General features: G+C 46.6%; 1 protein-coding gene across 1 annotated transcript in view; it reads left to right on the plus strand.

Moving 5' to 3' along the window:
• The first annotated feature begins 825 nt into the window (after nt 1-825).
• Nucleotides 826-22,988, plus strand: part of UBR4 (ubiquitin protein ligase E3 component n-recognin 4) — a 144,811-nt gene continuing 122,648 nt past the window's right edge. The window contains exons 1-21 of the mRNA XM_081871457.1: nt 826-1,078; nt 10,121-10,218; nt 10,477-10,580; nt 12,085-12,214; nt 12,542-12,678; nt 13,174-13,276; nt 13,752-13,893; nt 14,094-14,218; nt 14,950-15,074; nt 15,255-15,314; nt 16,011-16,201; nt 16,317-16,416; nt 16,507-16,644; nt 17,083-17,197; nt 17,334-17,521; nt 18,216-18,375; nt 19,144-19,232; nt 20,080-20,249; nt 21,300-21,582; nt 21,806-21,938; nt 22,441-22,520. Of these exons, the coding sequence (XP_081727583.1) occupies nt 918-1,078; nt 10,121-10,218; nt 10,477-10,580; nt 12,085-12,214; nt 12,542-12,678; nt 13,174-13,276; nt 13,752-13,893; nt 14,094-14,218; nt 14,950-15,074; nt 15,255-15,314; nt 16,011-16,201; nt 16,317-16,416; nt 16,507-16,644; nt 17,083-17,197; nt 17,334-17,521; nt 18,216-18,375; nt 19,144-19,232; nt 20,080-20,249; nt 21,300-21,582; nt 21,806-21,938; nt 22,441-22,520 (2,832 nt within the window). The 5' untranslated portion in view covers nt 826-917. The remainder of the gene's footprint in view (nt 1,079-10,120; nt 10,219-10,476; nt 10,581-12,084; nt 12,215-12,541; nt 12,679-13,173; nt 13,277-13,751; nt 13,894-14,093; nt 14,219-14,949; nt 15,075-15,254; nt 15,315-16,010; nt 16,202-16,316; nt 16,417-16,506; nt 16,645-17,082; nt 17,198-17,333; nt 17,522-18,215; nt 18,376-19,143; nt 19,233-20,079; nt 20,250-21,299; nt 21,583-21,805; nt 21,939-22,440; nt 22,521-22,988) is intronic.

Here is a 22,988-nt window from a genome sequence, read left to right on the forward strand (position 1 = left end):
AGCAAGCCCATAGGGAAATTCGTCTTGCGAAGCGCCTCCAAAACGGAAAACCCTTTCGTCTAGCGGGTTTTCCGTCTTGCGAGGCGTTCGTCTTGCGGGGCACCACTGTATTTGCAAGTAAGCAATACAGTTCTACCAGATAATGATCCTTACCCCATGATTCTAGTTACTTTATAGTGTAATGCTATCCATTTCCATTAAGTTCAATTGGTAAGCATTGGCGACTTTGTCGAGAGCCTTTTCAGAGTCCCATCTTAGGCTTTAAAGGCTGAAAACCTATGCATAATCGGCCAGGAATAAGCTGCACTGCACTCAGCGGGGTTTTACTTGGGGGACAAAAATAGGAACGTGCTGTCAAGTCACTAGTCCGTACGTAAAGCGGTCTTGTACTTAGCGCATGCGCACAAGGCCATCGAGAGCGAAACTCGCTGACTCACGTTTCTGCGCATGCGTCCTTCCCAGGCGCCAGGAAAGCAAAGAGCTAAGAGAAAGCATGTGAATGACCGCGCCTCCAGTCACTACTGGTATTCGTTCGGTCAACTTGGAAACCATGCTGTGTTAGATTTGCTCCTCAGAAATAGGAGGAGGGATTTGAAGCAGCTCTAGTGGCCCGACAATCCCTATAAACAACCGCTACATACTTTGCCTCGCCTGTCAGAAAGCAGAGAACTTCCGCTTTGTAATGCGAGTGGGACCTTCTAGCCACTCAGCTTCGAAAAGAACGGAAGTTTATTCGAAACACTCCGCAACGCCTATCTCTAAGGCGAAGCAGCGTCTCTAAGCGGGGATTGGTCGTCGCCGCCACCGCCCCGTCGTCACTTCCGTCCTGGCCCGGAAGCGGTCTCCTGGCCTCTTCTTTCCTCGCCTCAGCAACTCAAACGCTTCTGGAACCTGAGCTGAGGAGAGTCGTCGTCAAGATGGCGGCGTCGGGGGGAGGCGGTAGCGCCGGTTCTTCCCCGACGGCAACGGCGGAGCGGGAGCCCGGCTGGGAGGTGGCGGTGCGGCCGCTCCTCTCCGCCTCCTACTCGGCCTTCGAGATGCGGGAGTTGCCGCAGCTGTTGGCCTCCGTCATTGAGAGGTAGGCGGGGCGTGGGGCGTGGGCGGGGCTTCGGCCGATGGTGGGCGTGGTCCGGCCAACACCTGTCCCCGCCCCTTTGGCGCTGAGCGGGAGTCATGGCACGTGGAGAGTGACTTGCAATTGTTGCTGCTATAAAATGGGGTTGAAATTTACAGGTCTGGCAACTGACATTTCCATTTCGAGTTATGTCTCCTACCCATTGATATTGATGGACCCAGGTTGGTTGGCCACGTGCATTGAGCTCAGTGGATCAATTCTGAGCAGGCCTGACACTCAACGATTTGATCCTTTTTGGGGGGAGGAGATATTTATTCTATTGTTATTTTTTAAAATAAATATCTCCCCCCCTCAAAGGATTTATTATATTATTATTTTTTTATGATGGACGCGGGTGGCACTGTGGGTTAAACCACAGAGCCTAGGGCTTGCCGATCAGAAGGTCGGCGGTTCGAATCCCCGCGACGGGGTGAGCTCCCGTTGCTCGGTCCCTGCTCCTGCCAATGTAGAAATTCGAAAGCACATCAAAGTGCAAGTAGATAAATAGGTACCACTCCGGCGGGAAGGTAAATGGCGTTTCCGTGTGCTGCTCTGGTTCGCCAGAAGCGGCATAGTCATGCTGGCCACAAGAGTCGGAAGCTGTACGCCGGCTCCCTCGGCCAATAAAGCGAGATGAGCGCCACAACCCCAGAGTTGGCCACGACTGGACCTAATGGTCAGGGGTCCCTTTACCTTTACTTTTTGATATACTGTCCTTCAAGAGACAACAGGATAGCTTACCACATAATACCCAAAATGCATGAAGTAATAATAATAAAATAGGCGGGGGGGAGGCATATGTTAGCATAGAATAAATGCTGATTTACTAGCATATATTATACCTGCATTTTTCATTATTGGGTGAGGGGAGAGTCAGTAGGGTGTAGTTGTTAGTGAGTACCTGACTGGGGAGCTGGGAGAAGCAAATTCAGATTATTATTATTATAGCTCATTACCTGCTCTTCACTCTAAGGTCCCATGGGGGGTTAAAACAATTTAATATTAAAACGTATTTAATTCCCCCACTTACACACGTGAAGCTTTCAGTGGTTAGCTTCGGCCAGCACCTGTTTTCACTACCTCACAGGATTGTTGTGTGGCTGAAATGGAGATGGGAGACTGAGGAAAGAAACATAGGATTCACAACTGAGTTCCTCACAGGACAGTTGGCATATACTGTATTTTTTGCTTTATAAGACTCACTTTTTCCCTCCTAAAAAGTAAGGGGAAATGTGTGTGCATCTTATGGAGTGAATGCAGGCTGCGCAGCTACCCCAGAAGCCAGAACAGCAAGAGGGATTGCTGCTTTTGCTGCACAGCGATCCATCTTGTTGTTCTGGCTTCTGAGATTCAGAATATTTTTTTTCTTGTTTTCCTCCTCCAAAAACTAGGTGTGTCTTATGGTCTGCTGTGTCTTATAGAGCAAAAAATACGGTAATTATAAGATATAAGTAAATTTATAATCTATTATTTTGTGGTGCTTGGGGGCTAATTAAATTATGGGAAGCCGATTCCCATCAGCCCCAGCAGTGGTGGTCAAACAATGTGTGAGTTGTAGTCCAACAGCAGCTTTGATGGCTACCTCTCTAGTAAATAATTGTTTTAATACTTTGCTTTATTGTAGGTATTTTAATGGAGGCCTTTGGTTCTGTAATTCCCATGGTGGTTTTACAAGAAAGCTTGTTATCAGAAAGGTTGCTGTGTTTGTGTTTTGTAGCACCAATTCAGGATTGCCCTTTGTGCCTCATAGGCATGGGCGTAGGTGGGGGGGGCAGAGAGCGGCTGTTGCCCCCCCCAAATCAATAAAAATAAATACAAAAACATACCTAACTGAGGTTCAGCCCATCCCCCAACAAAGGGCCTGCCCCCCCCAACCAAAATCTTGGCTACACCCATGCTCAGAGGGGTTGTGGTACCTGAAGTTTTTATGCTATAATGATCAACCTTAAAGTGCCTAAGGGGTATTTTTGTTGTTACTTACGATTGCTTCCAACTCAGTTTTATTCCTGTTAGACCCAATGAAAGTACTGGACCGAAGTTAGTCATGTCCATTAATTTCAGTGCATTCACCCTGAGTAGGACTAACATTAGATATAGCCCTAAGTTTAATATTAAATGTACATTAAAAATTATCTGCCTCCAAAGCACTTGTCAGATTAAAAATGCAGAAACAACAATAGTAAAATGGTATGCTATGTACAATTTACGTTATTAAAGCAGCTTCAAGAGAGGAACATGAAACTGCTTGGTCAATTTCAGAAGAACAGCAAGACGTTAAAATTTTAAAATTCAATGCTTTAGGGTTTTTTGGGTTTTTTGTTTAAGTCTTGGTTGCTTTCCTAAAATTTGACCACTTGAACCTCTGTCCAGAGGGAAGGGGGGGGGGAATTCAATAATCTGGGCGCTGCTGTTGGATTAGCCTTGTTGTAGATAAATTTACTGTATGTTTTTAATTTTGTTGCATGTTACATAAAATAGGATACGCTAACAAAAACAGCAGGACCGTAACACAACAGTGCATATCAGTTGGTCAAAGAAGTGTAAGGAGCCACATCCAGAGGGTCACACCCTAGACATGTTGACATCTGTCTGTTTTGAGAGAGAATGGAGTGTGCTTTTGGGGGTGAGGTCAAACTGCTAGAGAATCACAGCACCCACTGTGGCTGCAGAGACCGATAACTCATCAACATCAATCTTTGTCACGGTCCAGAGACCCAACAAATCATTACAAAGCAATGTACAATTCATACAGCCTACTCATAACTGCTGCCTCCCATCGTTATTTCTGCTCTGTTTGCAGCACTGAAATGACCTCTCCAGGGCACAAACCTAGGCAATGTATGGAGGTCCAGGGCTGCCCAGATGACAAGATTCCCCCCTCTCGGCTTCACTGATGTGGTCCAAAGGAAAACACAGAAGTACATTTGGCACTAGCTTAGCTGCAGGAGCCTTGCTGTTATTGAAAGGGTGCTTTCCATTCATGAACAGTTAATCAACAACTGCAGAACAGATGGGGACAATAATAATCTTAATAGGAAGTTATTTTACTTTTAATGAGCAGTATATCATAGCTCAGTTGGTAGAGCATGAGATCAAGGTTATGGGTTCTAGCCCCATATTGGGTGAAAGATTCCTGCACTGCAGGGGGTTGGACTAGAACGTCCTCGTGGTTCCTTCCGATTCTTCAATTCTGTGGTTCAGTGATAATACTGATCCTTCCTGGGATCTAGTGAGATTTAGGGTAGCTGTCACTGTCTTTTTCTGGTAGAGCTGCCATGCAGAAATTCAACCGATACACCCTTCCCTCCAGCTGGGAGGTTTAGGGAGGTTTTAAAATGTCACAGTTGTTGATGTTCTGTCTTGTGCAACTGTGAGAAGCATCCCTGCTTCATCAGAATAAAGGTGTCACCTCTGTTCTGATTCGCACAATAGTTCTGAAATAATATTGCATTTATGTGAGTGCTACAAAGCCCTGTAAAACTATCACTGACCACAGTCGTTCCCTTTTATGTATTTCCTACCATGTTTGTTCTTACAAAGCAGCTTTCAGTTGCGCTGCTTTTGTGTCTGCTGTATGGGTATCATTTTGTGGTGGTTCTGTTTTGCCACTTAAACTGGTTTCTTCCACAATTGCTCGTGACTGCATTAGTAGCCTTCTCTTTAAGTCAGAGTGGGAAACCTTGGATTCTAAGACCAAATGCAGCAGCAACCCGCAAGTCCTCTCTCTGGTCTTCAGGACTCCCCCAGGCCTCTCTCCTTTTCTGATGATTTTGCCTGGTTGGAATGTGTCCTTGAATTGTGATAATAATGCTTTGTCTTTGCCTGGCTGGAGAGAAGTGTCTCTCTTGGTGTAGAAACCTTTGGTATTTGCATGGCTGGAATGCAGTATAGTATACTGCACAAAATTTAAGAGTTGCATCCATTGCTTTGCATACTTTGAGCTTTGGTCCTGCCCACCACTGGCATGTAGTCCCTAGGAGTTTCCTGAAAATGAACTTCTACCACTGCTTAAGTAAAGGATTTTCTAGATCAGCTAACAATGATAAAAACAGAGGTGCTTCAATACAATGGATGTGGCATAAACCACATTAGAACAGTAGCAGGAACAAGCTGAGCACCCCCCACCCCGGCAGAAAACAAACTACTCTGAAATGCCCTTCATCTTTCCTTGCATCAGGTTGTTTTCGTGCCTCTGTTGTGCAACTGTCTGCTTTGAACCCTCTGTTTTGCAGAATTGCACAAACTTCATCCAGCTCTGTGTGTGCATTAGTGTGTGTTCATGTTTTCAAAGTTCTGGGGAACTGCTGTGGGGCATTAACAAAGCAAACAGCATGAAGCTCATTGAAGCAGCAGAGAGGGGGAAAACATGTAAATGCAAAAGGGTGCTTTGACTCTTTTGGCTGTTTCTCTTTGAGGCTCAACTCCTGAGTTGTTTTGTTGTCCCATCGCCTCGACTCTTCAGAACTTCCCAAAACGATTTGAAAAGCGATGGAGTCAGTCTTATGGAACATTCAGAAACTTCCTGTTACAGTTGTAAGAGCTTTGTTGGCCAGTTTTTGTAAGTGTGTGTCAGGTCCATATTAAAAGTTGGGACCCTCCTAGTCAGTAATGGGTATCTGCTTTGGTTGGCCTGATGGGTGAACTCCATCCATTCTTCTCAATCACTCTGTGGTTTTTGTTACCATTGGCCATGGTATGTTCCTGAACTTGCTCTGTGAGATTGGTATTGGGGGCACTGTGTTACAGTGGTCCAGGCCCTGCGTATGGGACTGTGTGTAGAAAGTAGCAATAATATTAATAATAATTCAAACTTGGGTCTCCCATGTCCTAGTCCAACAATCTAACCACTATACCACACTGACATTGGAAAAGTTCTCTTTGGCCCCCTTGCAGTTATTCTGTGGGAAGTAGTAATCTATTGCCAAAGCTGTTTTAACATATACATGAAGCTGTTGGGAGCTTTATACATAGGGCTGCCTCTGAAGACGGTTCAGAAACTCCAGCTAGTGCGGAACTGCTCACCGGGACAAGATGGTTTGCACATATTACACCGATCCTAGCCCAGTTGCACTGGCTACCAGTTAGTTCCAAGCCCAATTCAAAGTGTTGGTTTTGACCTATGGTGCCTTAAATAGCTCAGGACCTCAGTATCTCAAGGACCGCCTCTCTCCATATGAACCTACCTGGATCTCTGAGCACAATTCAAAGTGTTGGTGTTGACCTTTAAAGCCCTAAACGGCCTCGGCCCAGTATACCTAAAGGAATGTCTCCACCCCCATCGTTCAGCCTGGACACTGAGATCCAGCTCCGACGGCCTTCTGGCAGTTCCCTCACTGTGAGAAGCCAAGTTACAGGGAACCAGGCAGAGGGCCTTCTCCGTAGTGGCACCCGCCCTGTGGAACGCCCTCCCATCAGATGTCAAAGAGATAAACAACTACCTGACATTTAGAAGACATCTGAAGGCAGCTGTTGTTTAGGGAAATTTTTAATGACTGATGTGTTAATGTATTTTTAATCTTTGTTGGAAGCCGTCCAGAGTGGCTGGGGAAACCCAGCCAGATGGGTGGGGTATAAATAATAAATTACTACTACTACTTTATTATTGTTGTTATTATTATTATTATTATTATTATTATTATTATTATTATTATTATTTACTACTACTATCATCATCATCATCATCTTCTTCTTCTTTTTTTTAAAAAAAATATTTTATTTAGGATTTTCTTGTTTTACAGAAGTGTAATGCCTCGTATTTTTTTTTCCCCCATGTAACATTTTTACAAATCCGTTTCATTTGTTGAAGCATTAGGGGGAAAAGAAAAAAGAAAAAAAAGGAAAAAGAAAGGGGGTGGAGGGAGGGAAGATGGATGGGGGTGGGGTCAGGTGGTGGTGTTTCTGTTATGCTTAATGTATGTAGAGATCATCATCATCTTCTGAGGCCCTTCTTCATGTGCCTCCTCCTGGAAAAGTGAGCAGTGTTTCCCAAACTTGGGTCTCCAGCTGTTTTTGGACGACAATTCGCATCATCCCTAGCTAGCAAAATGAGTGGTCAGGGATGATGGGAATTGTCGTCCAAAAACAGCTGGAGATCCAAGCTTAGGGAATACATGTCTGAAGAAGAAGAAGAAGAAGAGTTTGGATTTGATATCCCGCTTTATCACTACCCGAAGGAGTCTCAAAGCGGCTAGCATTCTCCTTTCCCTTCCTCCCCCACAACAAACACTCTGTGAGGTGAGTGGGGCTGAGAGACTTCAGAGAAGTGTGACTGGCCCAAGGTCACCCAGCAGCTGCATGTGGAGGAGCGGGGAAGCAAACCCGGTTCACCAGATTACAAGTCTACTGCTCTTAACCACTACACCACGCTGGCTCTGGAGGGTGGCCACACAAGAGCAGCCTTTTCTGTAGTGGCTCCCTGTTTGTGGGATGCTCTCCCCAGGGAGGCTCGTCTGGCTAGATGGATCAGTGAGTCTAGCTCAGTCTAAGCAGCTTCCTCTTCTACCAAGTCAGACCATTGGTCCCTTTAACTCAGTATTGTCTATGAAGAGTAGCAGTGGATCTCCAGGGTTTCAGGCCAAGGGTCTTTTCCCAGCCCTTCCTGAAGACACCAGGGATTAAACCTGGGACTTTATGCAGGCAAGGCAGGTGCTCCAATACTGAGCTGTGGTCTCTTCCCATAAAATGTTTTGTTTCCAAGGTTTAAGTCCTCATAGGGTGAGTCTAGGGACATAGAAAGATGCCTTATACAGAGACAGGCCTAGCTCAGTATTCTCTACGCTGACTAGAAGTGACTCCTCGGTTTCAGATGGAAGTCTCTCCCAGCCTTGCCTGGAGTACCTACAGTCCTGCCCCAGAGGCAGCTTTCTGTGGGGAGAGGTAATAGCTTGGTGGTAAATTGAAAGCTTTACAATATCTGCAGGAAGTCCAGTGTTCAATCTCCAGCTTTAAAATTATTTTAATTGCATTGTTTTAACCCAGAGCTTTCCAAACTGTGTGTCGTGACAGGTGTAGGTGTGTCGTGTGAATGCTCCCCACGCCCCTCCCTGGGCTGGAAAGGGATTACAGTAGTTTAATCTCCAGTTCACTAGTAAAACTAAATTAAAGGTAAAGGGACCCCCGACCATTAGGTCCAGTTGTGGCCGACTGGGGTTGCGGCGCTCATTTCGCTTTATTGGCCGAGGAAGCCGGCGTACAGCTTCCAGGTCATGTGGCCAGCATGATTAAGCCGCTTCTGGCGAACCAGAGCAGCACACGGAAACGCTGTTTACCTTCCCGCCGAAGTGGTACCTATTTATCTACTTGCACTTTGATGTGCTTTTGAACTGCTAGGTTGGCAGGAGCAGGGACCAAGCAACAGGAGCTCACCCCGTCACGGGGATTTGAACCGCCGACCTTCTGATTGGCAAGTCTTAGGCTCTGTGGTTTAACCCATAGTGCCACCAAAACTGAATTACTGTGTCGCAAAAATGATGCATGTCTAAATTTGTGCTTCACCAACATGAAAAGTTTGGAAAGCTGTTTTAACCTTTCGATGGGCTCTTTTGCAGGGAAGGGTGGGATAGAAATGTAATAAATAGTTCCAAAAAAGGATCAAAGCTAGCAGGGCTGGGGTGTGTGTGGCGGGGAAACTCTTCTCTCCCTGAGACTGGAGAGCTGATGCCAGCCAGAGCTGGGAGCACTGAGTTAGATGCTCACCTAAGTCCCCTCCAGCTCTCAAAAGGTTAAGTCATAAAAGATTGGGGTGGTTAGTGGTGGTGGTGCTGCTGCGTCATCAACTTTGGTGCTACTTTTGAATGTGAAATTCTCTGGATATTTTTACTTGACATGCTGGTGGGATTCCCCCGCTGGGTTAAAATTTTGATGAACGTTAGAGGAACTGCTAGTTTTTGTTTTTATGTTGATGTGATATTTATACTTTTCAGAATGCTCCGTTGTATTTACAGTGTTAGGTTTTTTATGTATGAATCGATCCAGTCATTACTCTTGTTGCAACAATTATATTACAAAAAAACCCCCCAAACCCTCAATTTTTTCGGAAAGCACATTCTTGCTGATATTTTAAAGAATATTGGGTTGGATTCAGGATAAGTAGATTTGCTAGTAGTTCCACTGTTGAGGGCAGTAATGTTTCTGAATCTTCTTCTTTGGCGATCCCTCATAGCAGAGTAAGATTGTCTTCCATGAACACGGTCTTAACAGTGAGTCTGTAAGTGACTGTGGAGACCAATTCTGGATCCACACGTCCTTCCACAGTGAGGACATAGGTTTCCAGGCGGGAGTTGATGATGGTGGGGGTTTGCTAAGCGTGCCTGCTCTTAGCACACTTCTCCTTTTCGTCCTGAGTTCGAGCGTCTTCATAGTCCATGACACTTCGGATAAAGGCTGTCCTCCAGTTGGAGTGCTCGCAGGCCAGGGTTTCCCAGTTGTCAGTGTTTATCCTACATTTTTAAAGATTTGCCTTGAGAGAGTCTTTAAACTCTCTTGTTGACCACCAGCATTACGCTTTCCATTTTTAAGTTTGGGATAGAGCAGTTCCTTTGGAAGACAGGCATCCAAACAACATAACCAGTCCAACGAAGTTGATGTTGAAAAATAATTGCTTCGACACTGGTGATCATTGCTTCTTCCAGTACACTGGCATTAGTTCACCTGTCTTCCCAAGTGATGTGTAACATTTTTTGGAGACACCGGAAAATTTCTGAATACCAGACACCGAGCTGGTTTCTGAATACCAGTTGCTGGAAACAACAGGAGGGGAGGCAGTGCTCTTGTGCTCGGATCCTGTTTCAAGTTTCCCTTTGGGGCATCTGTTTGGCCATAGTGAGAACAGGCTGCTTGACTAGATGGACCACTGGCCTGACCCAGCAGGCTCTTCATACGTCCTTATGGATACAACCTGTAATCTTTAACATACTGTATGCATATGGTCAAAGTGCAGGGCAGTCCCCGAGAGCATAGAAATAACTGCTTCATAATCCGCTCTCTGTCTTCTTTCTCTCTCTGCAGTGAGTCTGAAATCTTGCACCATGACAAACAGTATGAACCTTTCTACTCGTCCTTTGTCGCCCTTGCGACGCACTACATCACCACAGTGTGTGGACTGGGTGAGTGTCCAGAGTGTGAGTTTTGACGTTCTGCTTGAGCCATCGTGCCTTCTCTCCTTGTTCTTACCAGCAGATGTCTCTTTCCCTTGATGGCTTGTAATTTATAAGGCAAACAGAGGGCTAGACAGGGAAGGGGAGGGTTGCAAACCAGAAATGTACTTCCAAGGTGGGGAGACAGCAAATGGTAAATCGGTTTCTGAGGTTTCTTTGTAGGGAACTAACACCTCTTTGAATGATCTGACACCTTTGGCTTTTTAGTACCTAGAAATCAGCTGCAATCTGTGGCAGCTGCCTGCAAAGTCCTGATTGAATTTTCCCTGCTGCGACTTGAAAACCCAGATGAGGCTTGTGCCGTTTCACAGGTGAGAGGAGAAGCCTTTTTCATAGTGTATGAGAATGTGTGTATGTGTGGGTATAGTTTAATAGTAGAGCCTATGCTATGCATCCAGAAGTTTCCAAGGCTTGACTTAAACCAGGGATGCAGAGCTTCTATGCTCCCTTGCCTGCCCTGAATGTTGCTGGACTCCCAGCTCCCATCATCCTCAACTGGTAAATAGTCAGGGATGGTGAGAGTTGCAGTCCAAAGCACCTGGAGGGCATCAAGTTGGCAAAGGCTGGTCTAGATTAATACCTTGTCCACCTACCCCTTTGCATGCTGCATCTCAGCAGCCCAGAAGGAAGGCTCACCAATACGTGAACTGGGATTTTATTTAACTGGAGTTGCCAGACATTGAACAGTTGGGGAAGGCTGGGGTAGAGAATATATGGGATTAGATGGTCCTGTTTCCTTACTGGGTAGAAAGTATTGCATATTGCAGCATGCTGCAGAGTGCGTGCAGATTAGACCACACAGATGGAATCACTGGAAAGACGCAAAGTGAGCTTTGTAAGGTTTAATAACAACTGCCCAAATATACATCTTACAGTCATCCCTTCTACATAGTGTCTGTAACCATCACTTATCCACCCACAGGGGGCAGAGTATGGTACATACAGCACATTATATACCGTTCACAATTGCTGACACATGCAATATGCTAAAGAAAAAGAAACACTGTAATCACCTTATTCGGCTAATTATAATGACTTATCAGCACCTGCTACACAGCTGCAAAAAGTAGGTCAGGATATGCACCCTGGCTTTTAAAGTACAGTGGTGCCCCGCAAGACGAACGCCTCGCAAGACGAAAAACCTGCTAGACGAAAGGGTTTTCCGTTTTGGAGGTGCTTCGCAAGACGAATTTCCCTATGGGCTTGCTTCGCAAGACGAAACGAGTCTTGCGAGTTTTTCCGACTCTCCCCCCCCCCTTTTTCTAAGCCGCTAAAAGCCGCTAATAGCGCTAATCCGCTAATGGGCTTGCTTCGCAAGATGAAAAAACCGCTAGACGAAGAGACTCGCGGAACGGATTCTTTTCGTCTTGCGAGGCACCACTGTAGTACACATCTTGTGGAACAATAATGAACCCTAATATTTAAACAAGATATTCAACAGAAAGCTTCAAAAGCCTTTCAAACTGCAGCATGATGACAGCCTTACATTTTTGGCATACATAAAGATAGCCTTGATGACGTGGCTCCACTAGGCCCATCTCCACTTACCTGTTAAGTTAAATTTGTGTTACATCAGATGAATGTGTCTGTCATGGTTGCCTACTTTGTATTGCTTTTAAAATGCATTTGCTGCTGTTTTTTGTGCTGTTTTTATTATATTGTGTACGTCACCTTGAGATATATGTGGGAGATAATTAATAAATAATAGTAATAACCAGGGTACCATAAAAATTCTGCTGCCAATGTTTACTGAAATACCACCAAAGCATGTCCTCACATCTGCCTTGACCTTTGAAGTTGTCTCTTTGTCTTTAGAAACACCTGATCCTGCTGATCAAGGGCCTGTGTACTGGCTGCAGCCGCCTTGACAGAACCGAAATCATCACATTCACAGCGATGATGAAGTCAGCCAAACTACCCCAGACAGTGAAGACCCTCTCTGATGGTGAGAACTGTGGTATGATGTAGCAGGTTAGAGTGTTGGACTGTTACCTGCGAGGCTAGGGTTCAAATCCCCACTCAGTCACGTTACGCTGCATTAAGCTCACTTGGCCATTTCTCATCCTTGCCTACCTTGCAAGGTTGTTGTGAGGATGAATCGGTTAGGGGCAGGGAGAAACCTGAATGCTGTCTTGAGCTCCTTGGAGGACAGGTGGGATATTAAATGAAATAAATAGGCAAACTTTGTTGTGAGCTCTCTCATGCTGAATGTGACCAGATGATCACATCCAGCCTTTCTGAATTAATGTGTTTTCCTCTCTCCCTTCTGCAGTGGAGGATCAGAAAGAGCTGGCATCTCCAGTCAGCCCCGAACTGCGACAGAAGGAAGTGCAAATGAACTTCCTCAACCAGCTGACGTCTGTCTTTAATCCCAGAGTGGCAACCTCTCCAATCCTGCCACAGACTCAGGTGTGTATGGAAGCCTGGAGACTCCCTCTGTCCAGTAACAACAGTTCAAGTGAAAGGAGCTGGGGAAGGGCTGCAGCTTAGTGGTAGGGCACCTGCTTTGCTTGCAGAAAGTGCTTGGTTCACTCCCTGGTAGCATCCCTTGGTAGGGCTGGAAAAGACCGCTGGAGGGCCACTGCCAGTCATTGGAGACAGGACTGAGCCACTGGTCTGATTCAGTACAAGATAGCTTCCTATGTCTTCAGGCAGTGGTTCTCAAACTTTCCTCCTTGCAAGCCACTTGAAAATTGCTGAAGGTTCTTGGCAGACCGTTCTGCCAACTGCAATGTGCTGTGCTAGGTTTTGTCTGATTTTTCATTGTGTTTTCATTGCTTCTTTTATTTCCTGTATTACTCTTCATTGCATAGAATTCAAATTGTAATACAGTAAAATACAAAAGCACTATGTAAATGTGGAGTGGCACCATGGCTGGTGCCCATTTCCCCTTTTTCTCCCCAGGGGGAAGGTGAAAGTGACGACCAGGCGTCCACGGACCAAGCCTCTGCAGCCAAGACAAAGAGCATATTCATTGCTCAGAACGTGGCCAGCTTGCAAGAACTTGGTAGGGAGAGGGTTTAATGCTTATGACTACTATCACTTGTTTTCAAGCGAGCAATCTTAAAAGAAAGAAAGGGGGGGGGAGCGGGAAGTTGGGTTTCCCTAGCTGTATAACATTTCCATCGGCTGAGGCTGACTATTGTCAAACACCAGTTGCTGGAGGGTGGGCAGGGAAAGGGTTATTGCCTTCACACCCTACTAGTATTCCTCCTGGAGCCATCTGATTGGCCACTGTGGGAAGAAACAGGAGGCAGGACGAGATGGATGGCGGGATGGCTCAGTTGATAGAGCATGAGACTCTTAATCACAGGATCCTGGGTTTGAGCCCCGCTTTGGGTATAAGATTCCTGTATTGTAGGAGGTGGAACTAGATGAGCCTCGTGGTCCCTTTCAACTCTACATTTCTATGAAAAGGAATTGGTCTGATCCAGCAGGGCTCTCTCTTTTTTTGTCACACTGCTTGCCTTTCTTCTTAACAGGTGGCTCTGAGAAGCTCCTGCGGGTCTGCCTGAACCTCCCTTACTTCCTGCGCTACATAAACCGCTTCCAGGACGCTGTGTCCGCTAATTCCTTTTTCATCATGCCAGCCACTGTAGCTGATGCCACTGCAGTCCGTAACGGGTAAAGAGAGCTCCCCTTTTTATGTTCTCTTCTCCCCCCCCCCCACCTTCCAATCTATCACCCAGTCCGGGTTGGACGTTGCCAGATGGCCCTGGCTTACATCTATTCAGTGCTGGGTTTCAGCACCAGGGGGCCACTGATTTCCCTGCCTTGGTGAGTCCCAAGCTCCCCTTCCAATGCTGTCAACCTTCTTTCTGCAGGTTCCATTCGCTGGTGATTGACGTGACCATGGCCTTGGATACTCTCTCCCTCCCTGTTCTGGAGCCTCTTACTCCCACAAGGCTGCAGGACGTCACTGTTCTGGCTCTTAGCTGCCTCTATGCAGGTGAGCACTTGCCTGACAGTAACATAATGAAACTGAACTTGGCACATATTGTCATTCTGATCTCAGAGTGAAAGGATGGACCTCTTCCTCTTCTCGGCTCTCCTTATGCCCCTCCTGTTCCGATTAAGTTTCCCCTTTGTTGAATTTTAGATTGCAAGCTTCTCTGGGCATGGGCCTACCCTCTTCTGCTTTGTCATGTGATGTGCACGTCAAATGGCGTTGCATCAACCGAATAGTAACAATGGGTTGTACCTAGTTAGTTCTAGTCAGAGTAGACCCATTGAGTTTACTAAACATGATTAACTTGGGTTGATTAGTTTCATAGTGTAAGTATAACAATCTGTTTAAATTAGTGGATGTGACTAACTTAATTCCACTGCATCTATGCCAGCCTCATACCCTCCAGGTGTTTTGGACCACAAGTTGCAGCAGGGGCTGATGGGAGTTGTAGTTCAAAGCCTCTGGAGGGCAGCGGGCTGCTGAAGGCTGGTTTGTGCCGAGTCTAGTTTAGTTGAATACAGCCCAGTTATGGTGCCTATCTGGTTTGTGCTTTGGAAACTTGTCTCTCAGTAGGAATTCTGTAGAGAAGCACTGACAGTTAAAAAGAGGTTTCTTCAATTTGCGATTGGGGACACTTCTTCTTGCCCCCTTCCCAGACTTACTATGGGATGTAGCTTACAGCGTTAGGCGAGGCTCTGCCTGACACCAAGATCCTCTCTCTCTCTACTCAGGCGTGAGTGTTGCGACCTGCATGGCCATCCTGCATGTAGGCAGCACCCAGCAGGTCCGAACTGGGTCCACAAGTTCAAAAGAAGAAGACTACGAAAATGATGCAGCCACCATTGTGCAGAAATGTGTAAGTGGGGTGGCTGGATGCTTAGGGGAAAACTTCTTTGTGTGTGTCCACAAGGGAAGATACGGTGCTGAATTTGCAACCCAAAGGGTTTTTTGGTTGTTCGTTTTTTGTATGCATGCATGTATAAATGGCAGCTTTTCATTAAGTCCTGAAATCTCTTGTTTCCGTCTGTGTCTGCAGCTTGAAATCTATGATATGATTGGGCAGGCCATCAGCAACTCACGCCGTGCAGGTGGGGAGGTAAGGGCGATAACCTTCAAGCAGAACTCCTTTGTCTTGGCAACTTTGCCCCATATGGATGGGCTGGAATGAAATGTTATTTGCAAGGTTGATTTGTAGGCACTTGATTGTAATAAGGCCTCAAAGCAGTTTACCAAAAGTAGTAGTAGTTTGTTGTTGTTTATTAAACTTATTAGCTGCTTTTTGAAAAAATAAAGCAACTTACAATAAGTAACACCTACATCAAAACCAGTGAAAAACACAACGGGGGGGGGGATCTTAAAACACACCCAGATTTTTAAAAATCAGGATTAAAACATCCCACCCCACCCACTGAAAGAAAAGAATGAAACAAAATATCATTTGAAAAGTAGTTTAAAACTATTACTTGAAACTGTAAAAAATAATTAAAATGAATGATAAGCTGAAAACCAGAATAAAACAACATTCTGCAAGTCTGGGTAGGCTTTGCCTAAACAAAAATGGTTTTTTGTAGATGCCGGAAGCAGTGCATTGAAAGCACACGCCTGGTGTCAACAGGCAGGGAGTTCCGAAGTGTAGGTGCTGCTACAGTAAAATATTGATTTCTTACAAATGTGGAATGAATATTGTGTGGCATCTGTAGCAGTGCTCGTTTTGCAGATCAAAGTGGTTGTGGAGTTAAACATGGGTTTGTATGTGTTCTCACTCTTTCCCCCCTCTTTCCTGGGATGGCAGCACTACCAGAACTTCCAGCTGCTTGGCGCCTGGTGTCTGCTGAACAGCCTGTTTCTCATCTTGAACCTCAGCCCCACAGCCCTGGCTGATAAGGGGAAGGAGAAAGACCCCCTGGCGGCCCTCCGGGTCCGGGACATCATTGCTCGTTCCAAAGAGGGAGTGGGATCCCCCAAACTGGGGCCTGGGAAAGGGTAAGTTTGGTATCAGTCAAGAGAGTAACATCAGGGACTCTCCCCTCATCTTCCTGTATCTTAGATGGAAAAGCTCTTGGGTTCTTCAAATGCTTCCTTTTTCTCTTCTCCATAGGCACCAGGGTTTTGGCGTCTTGTCTGTTGTCCTTGCCAACCATGCCATTAAGCTGCTTACTTCCCTCTTCCAAGACCTGCAAGTTGAAGCTCTTCACAAGGTGAGAGAGAGACAACTCGGATCAGGGTTCTGATGGGTTCTGCTTTCTGAACATGACAAAATAACACAGCTTTGACCCTCCGTCCTCCAGGGCTGGGAGACCGATGGCCCCCCAGCTGTGCTGAACATCATGGCCCAGAGCACATCGATCCAGCGAATCCAGCGGTTGATCGACTCCGTGCCCCTCACCAACTTGCTCCTGACTTTGCTGTCGACCTCGTACAGAAAGGTATTTACGGGCCCCTTGGGCTTCCTTCAACCTGGAGGTCTAGAAACTCGCTCAATTTTTTTACATCATTTGTAAAAGTCATCTTTTACAGTGTGGTGTAGTGGTTAAGAGCAGTGGACTCGTAATCTGGTGAACCGGGTTCGATTCCCCGCTCCTTCACATGCAGCTGCTGGGTGACCTTGGGCTAGTCACACTTCTCCGAAGTCTCTCAGCCTCACACCTCACAGTGTGTTTGTTGTTTGGGAGGGAGGGAAAGGAGATTGTTAGCCGCTTTGCGACTCCTTAGGGTAGTGATAAAGCGGGATAACAAATCCAAACTCCTCCTCCTCCTCTATCTTTGAAGTCTAAACTTTCAAGAGCTAAGCTTTGCAGAGAGCAGCTGACCTGGTCTGCTCTTTCTTCTCCCTCCCACCCCACCCCGCTGACCCAAATTTTCAGGCTTGTGTTCTTCAGCGACAACGAAAGGGCTCCATGAGCAGCGACGTGAGCGCTTCCACAGACTCCAACACTTACTACGAGGACGATTTCAGCAGCACCGAAGACAGCAGTCAGGGTGCGTACAAAACAGGGGAGGCCTGGGGATTTGTATTTCATGGTGGCAGCAGTAGAATCAGTAGAGGACCCTTAATTGTATGTTACACTCTCGTCTCTTAAACAATCTCTGTGTTTACTTTGGGTTTTTTCCCTAGATGACGACAGTGAGCCCATCCTCGGGCAGTGGTTCGAGGAGACCATTTCTCCCAGCAAAGAGAAAGTGGCCCCTCCTCCGCCGCCCCCACCCCCGCCCCTGGAGAGCTCCCCTCGAGTGAAGAGCCCCAACAAGCAGGCCGCCGGAGAAAACGGGAACATCTTGGCCAGTCGCAAAGATCCAGAACTGGTGTGTGGTGGGAACTTTGTCCAGCTGGTTTTGCTCAGAGTAGACCCAGTGAAATCAGTGGTGCATAGTTGCACCATGAGACTCATCCCCACAAGAGGCAGTGATGGCCACCACCTTCGACAAATTCATGGAGGACCCAAAGATTGTTCTGTTTCTTTGTTTTGAGACAAGTACACACAAACACTCACACCAGTTAGTGCAATTTGCAGTATAAAAGCTGCCCTTTACACAATGACTTTCAATAAGGAGTACATGGGGCAGGGAGGTGTGTATGGGGTTGGGGGGACCGTACTGACGACCATATTCAATACCTGTTGGCTTTGGGAAGCAAAAAATCTTGGGCCATCTATTTTTGAACACAAAAAGTGAATTTTTGGGATGTGACTGGGATCTGTGAGAAAGCACAGCTGATTATCATATTGGCCTGAATATAAGCCTCACTTTCCCCCCCAATTCTGACTGTGTGAAAAGTTAAAGTGTGGCTTATATTCGCGACCATTTAAATACATGGCCCAGTATGCAGCCAGGAGCCGTGAGGAATGGAGAGCTTCTTTTATTCTCGCCCCCCCCCCTCCAATTTTAAAGGTGTGGCTTATTTTCGGGCCAATACAGTATTATCCTCCTGGTTCCGTTCCAGTTTCTGTTTGGCTCATGCATCGTTCTCTCCTGTCTCCTCTTTTCCTTTGGCTTCTAGTTCTTAAACCTGGCCTCCAATATCCTGAACTTTGTGACTTCCTCTATGCTGGACTCCAGGAATAATTTCATACGCAACTACCTGAGCGTCTCGCTGACAGAGCAGCACATGGCCACGCTGGCCTGCATCATCAAGGAAGTGGACAAGGACGGGATCAAAGGTTGGGGAGCAAGTCCTTTCTCTCTCTACCCCCCGCCATTCTAGCTTAGTGTCTTTGCTTGAGACCTTGGAGGGGAACTTTAGCTGGATCAGGGATGGGCAACCTTAGGCCTTCACAATCCTGCTTTGCATCCTCCTTGAATGGTTTTTTCCTGGCTGGAATGTCTACTTGAGCTCTGATGATGTTTCTGGCTTGCCTGGATGGAAGGTAGAGAAGGGCGTGTGTAAAAACTAGCCATCTCTGGCAAAGAAAAATTTACCTTCGTTGCCCCACCCATTTTTGCCTCTGGCCCTACCCACCACTGACATGTGGCCCCCCAGAAAGTTACCCAGAGAGGAATGTGGCCCTTTGGTTGAATAAAAGGTTTCCCCACTCTTGAACTCGATAGATCACTAGCTTTGACATGGTCCAGGCAGCTTCATATTTTCATAGGGCATGTCCCTAACTGTCTCTGAATCTGGCAGATGTGATTTGATTGTTGTAAGGGCAGAATTGTACACAAACAGGAGACTAGAAATGGCAGCCCAGCGTCTCCTCTACTGCTGGAGAAAGAGGGACACAGAGGGGGTGGCCATCTTTGGTGGCGTCTTTGGTCACTTGAAAGTTCTGGCTGAAGATCAAAGATGGACGAGTGTAATTGTAAGCAAAGTGCAGCCTTCTGACACCACCTCAACCAAGAGGTTCCGTTTAGCTATGTTGGGTTTCTGTTTCCTTTGTGTGAAGTGGTGGGATCCTGGGATGACCAGCTGACTCTGACCTTTGTCATAGGTACCACAGAGGAGGAGGAATTTGCTGCTGCACTGTACCACTTCAACCACTCCTTGGTGACCTCGGACCTCCAGTCCCCCACTTTGCAAGTGAGTCTTGCATTGCTTGTGGGGCTAGTAATAAGAAGGATCTAGAGGGCCCCCACCTCTTAGGAAAGGCAGGGCCATCAGTTTAGAAATTCGCATGGGGAAATGGTGGGGTAGTGTTAACGTCTGAAAATTTGATGGCCAAGTTGAATCTAGAACAGAGTTGTGGAGCCATCTGTGGCCTTCCAGGAACCATTGGACCCCAGCTAGCATGGTCCAGTGATCAAGGACAATGATAGGAGCTCAGTGGTAGTACATCTGCTTTGCATGCAGAAGGTTACAGGTTCAATTCACAGCATCTTACAGATGCCATATAACACTCACTCCGTATTTGTAAGAACTGGGTCTTTTAGCGTGGCAGCACCTACGTTTTGGAACTCCCTGCTTCTTGATACTAGGCAGCTGCCTTCACCATACTCTATTTGGCCTCTGCTAGAAGCATTCTTGTTTAGACAAGCCTATCCAGTTGTTTAGAAAGTTGATGTGAGTTTTTAAATCTGTTTTTAGGTTAATTGCCATTTTGACTTTCTATAGTGTTAAATTGTTGTTAGTTTTTCTTACTGATAGCTTGATTGTGTTACCTTTTTGGTAAACTGCTTTGAGGGTGGTGGTTGTTTTTAATAATTGAGAAGTGTATAAATTTTATGACGTAAATAAAAACAACAACCCTGGAGAGCCACTGTTGATCACTATAGTCAACACTGAGCTAGATTGTCTGGCTCAATATAAGGGAGCCTCATACATCCCCCAAATTGCATCTCCATGCTTATAAGGGAGTTCCCTTTAGCAGCAGTTGTTTAGATTTTATTGAAGGACTTCATGCAGGCACTTATTTTTCCCCTCTTGCCAGAGCACTCTCCTGCAGCAGCTGGGCGTGGCCCCTTTCTCCGAAGGCCCCTGGCCCCTTTACATCCACCCCCAGAGCTTGTCTGTCCTCTCTCGGCTCCTCCTCATCTGGCAGCACAAAGCGAGCACCCAAGGAGACCCTGATGTGCCCGAATGCCTGAAGGTTTGGGAGAGGTGAGCAAGGGGGTAAAGGAGAGCTGTAATCAAGGATACAACGGGTCACATCAACTAGTATCTTCACCGGGATAATCCTCAACTTCCTCCCATGCCACCACGTCCCTTATATATGTTAAGATTGGAGTCCTACTTCTTAAAACGCGTTAGTAGACCTTAAAGCCCCTGCTTGGTAGTTCCACCGTCCTCAGACGTTCAGGGGTGGCAGTGTAGGGGTGGGCAGCCCCAAAACGATGGAATCTTCCCAAGTGTTGTAAATAAAAATATGCCCTTTTCCCTTATGGGGTATCCAAGAGCCCATATAGAGTCCTTACATAGGTTCCCTATTGGTAGGAGAAAATAACAGAGGCCAACCAGAGAATATTGAGAAGCAAAGCAGCTAGTAAGCTTGATCTTTATTAATCTGTTGCAATAGGGTGCTCCCCTCACACGCAGGAGAGGAAGAGGACCCCCAAAATTGCTGTGCAAGGGCTTATAAAGACTTTTGAAATTCCCATTCTCTAGATCAAGACCACCCCCAGAAACATTATGCATACATCACAGAAGGGGTGTTACCTAAGACCACCCCTCAGATACATCCCACCTACATCACAGAAATTTAAATGTTGTTTTTCTCTTGTCCTTGTTTATCTCCTGTCTGGCAGGTTACTTGATTGGATTTCCTGGGGAGCCTAGCCATTCTTTTGTAGTGGTAAAATACTTATTTCCTGGGCCAGGTCACAGGCTCACACCTTATTCATATCTTAAATGTGTCCTTAAGACAGGATTTGTGAGGAAAGAGACAATGGGGAGACTTTTCCAGTTTGACCTTGCAGAGAAAACATTTGGTCAGTTTAGGAATCAAAATGGTTCCAGGTTGGCTTTCCTGTGTTGATCTATGTACGTGTGGTTATAAACGTTGCCATATATCTAAAACCATAACATTCCTATCACACAAGTCAGCACCTTGCTTGTATAGCTTTTGTCCTTTGCCAGAGTTGTACCTGGTGCTGTTGAGCTCCTTGCTTTGCTGTGACCCGTTCCCTGATTCTTCCCTTCCCCCCTTGGCAGGTTTGTGGGCACCCTGAAGCAGAATGCCATGCAGGGGACGCTCCCTGGCGACACTGAGGACCTGAACGTCGAGCACCTACAGCTGCTCCTGCTGATCTTCCACAGCTTCTCCGAGAAAGGCCGCCGGTCGGTCTTAACTCTCTGCATTCAGACCATCCTGGAGCTGATGGCCAACCTGGATTCGCAGCTGAGCTGCGTCCCTCTCCTCCTGGCCCGCCTCCTCTTGGTCTTCGACTACCTGCTTCACCAATATTCAAAGGTTCCGGTGTACCTGTTTGAACAGGTGAGCACTGTGGATTGGTGTTGCTCCGCTGCTGGTTGCTTCATTCCTCAGGCCAGGGATTCTTTAATTTTGATTCCTGTATTGCGGCACATGGGTTGGGCTAGATGACCGTTGGGGGTCCCTTCCAGCTCTATAGTTCTGTGTTTCTGTGATGAGCAGCCAACCAACCTGACGTCGTCCTTTGCTCCCCTCACATCTGTCCTCCCTCTGCTTGCCTTTTTAGGTGCAATACAACCTGCTCACCCCACCAATTGTTTGGGCTGGCGGGTCCCAGGATGGCAGTCGGCGAACCTCTTCTCCCCTCTACCACGGGTTCAAGGAAGTGGAAGAGAACTGGGCCAAGCACTGCTCATCAGGTGGGTCTCCTGAGTAAGCTGGTGGAGGTATGGTTTCCCTCGATGGTTAGTGGCATTCAAACAGTTCCAAGCTTATTTTAGGACTTTTCCAAATGCAGCAAATCTTTTTGTTGTTGTTTTTGTTTTAATTCACCGTGGTGGTGCAGCTGATGAGTGTATCTTCTCTTCAGCTGAAAAGCCTCCACAAGAGTGGCTTTAAATACAATCAGTTTACAATCTTAAAAAAACAACCCACATGGGGAAAGGGGGCAGGGAAGAAAGGAACTTGGGCCGCCATTTTTTAAGCAGTTGTTTTGATAAAGATCAGCTAGCACAGTTCAGGAGGTGCCTGGTGGAGCTGAGCTTTGGCAAAGCTGACAGTGAGCCCTGCTTCCCATCTCCTACTGAGGCATTTGAAAGCCTAGCTGTCCTGGTTTCAAAGATCACTTACATCTGTGTTTCTGTGTTCCCTTGGAGGCAACTTAAAATAACCCGGTCCTTTGAATTGTTCTGTTTCTCCCAGATGCAGCCCCCCAACCCAGATTCTACTGCATTCTCTCACCAGAAGCACCAGAAGATGATCTGAACCGCCTTGATAACACGGTACCTATAAGCATCTCCCACCCCTGTAGGACTTGAATTTTGCTACAATGGGCAAGGCTTCCTTGGTGATGTCCAGCAGTGTTTGGCAGCCGGCTTGGGACCATCTGCGGACCCCAGTTGATCATTGCACGTACAGTGGTGCCTCGGGTTGCATACGCTTCAGGTCACAGACTCCGCTAACCCAGAAATAGTTCTTCAGGTTAAGAACTTTGCTTCGGGATGAGAACAGAAATCGTGCTCTGGTGGCGCAGCAGCAGCAGGAGGCCCCATTAGCTTAAGTGGTGCTTCAGGTTAAGTACAGTTTCACGTTAAGTTCAGACCTCCAGAATGAATTAAGTACTTAACCCGAGGTACCACTGTACAATGTACGAGACCTAAAGCTGTGTTCCCCAAACTTGGAATAACTGCTTTTTCTCTTTTGATGGTGTGGTCTTAACCCATGTGCCCCAGTGCCCTCTTTCCTATAAA

Source organism: Podarcis erhardii, assembly GCF_964252035.2.
Source record: "Podarcis erhardii genome assembly, chromosome: 7".
NCBI classification, from domain to species: Eukaryota; Metazoa; Chordata; class Lepidosauria; order Squamata; family Lacertidae; genus Podarcis; species Podarcis erhardii.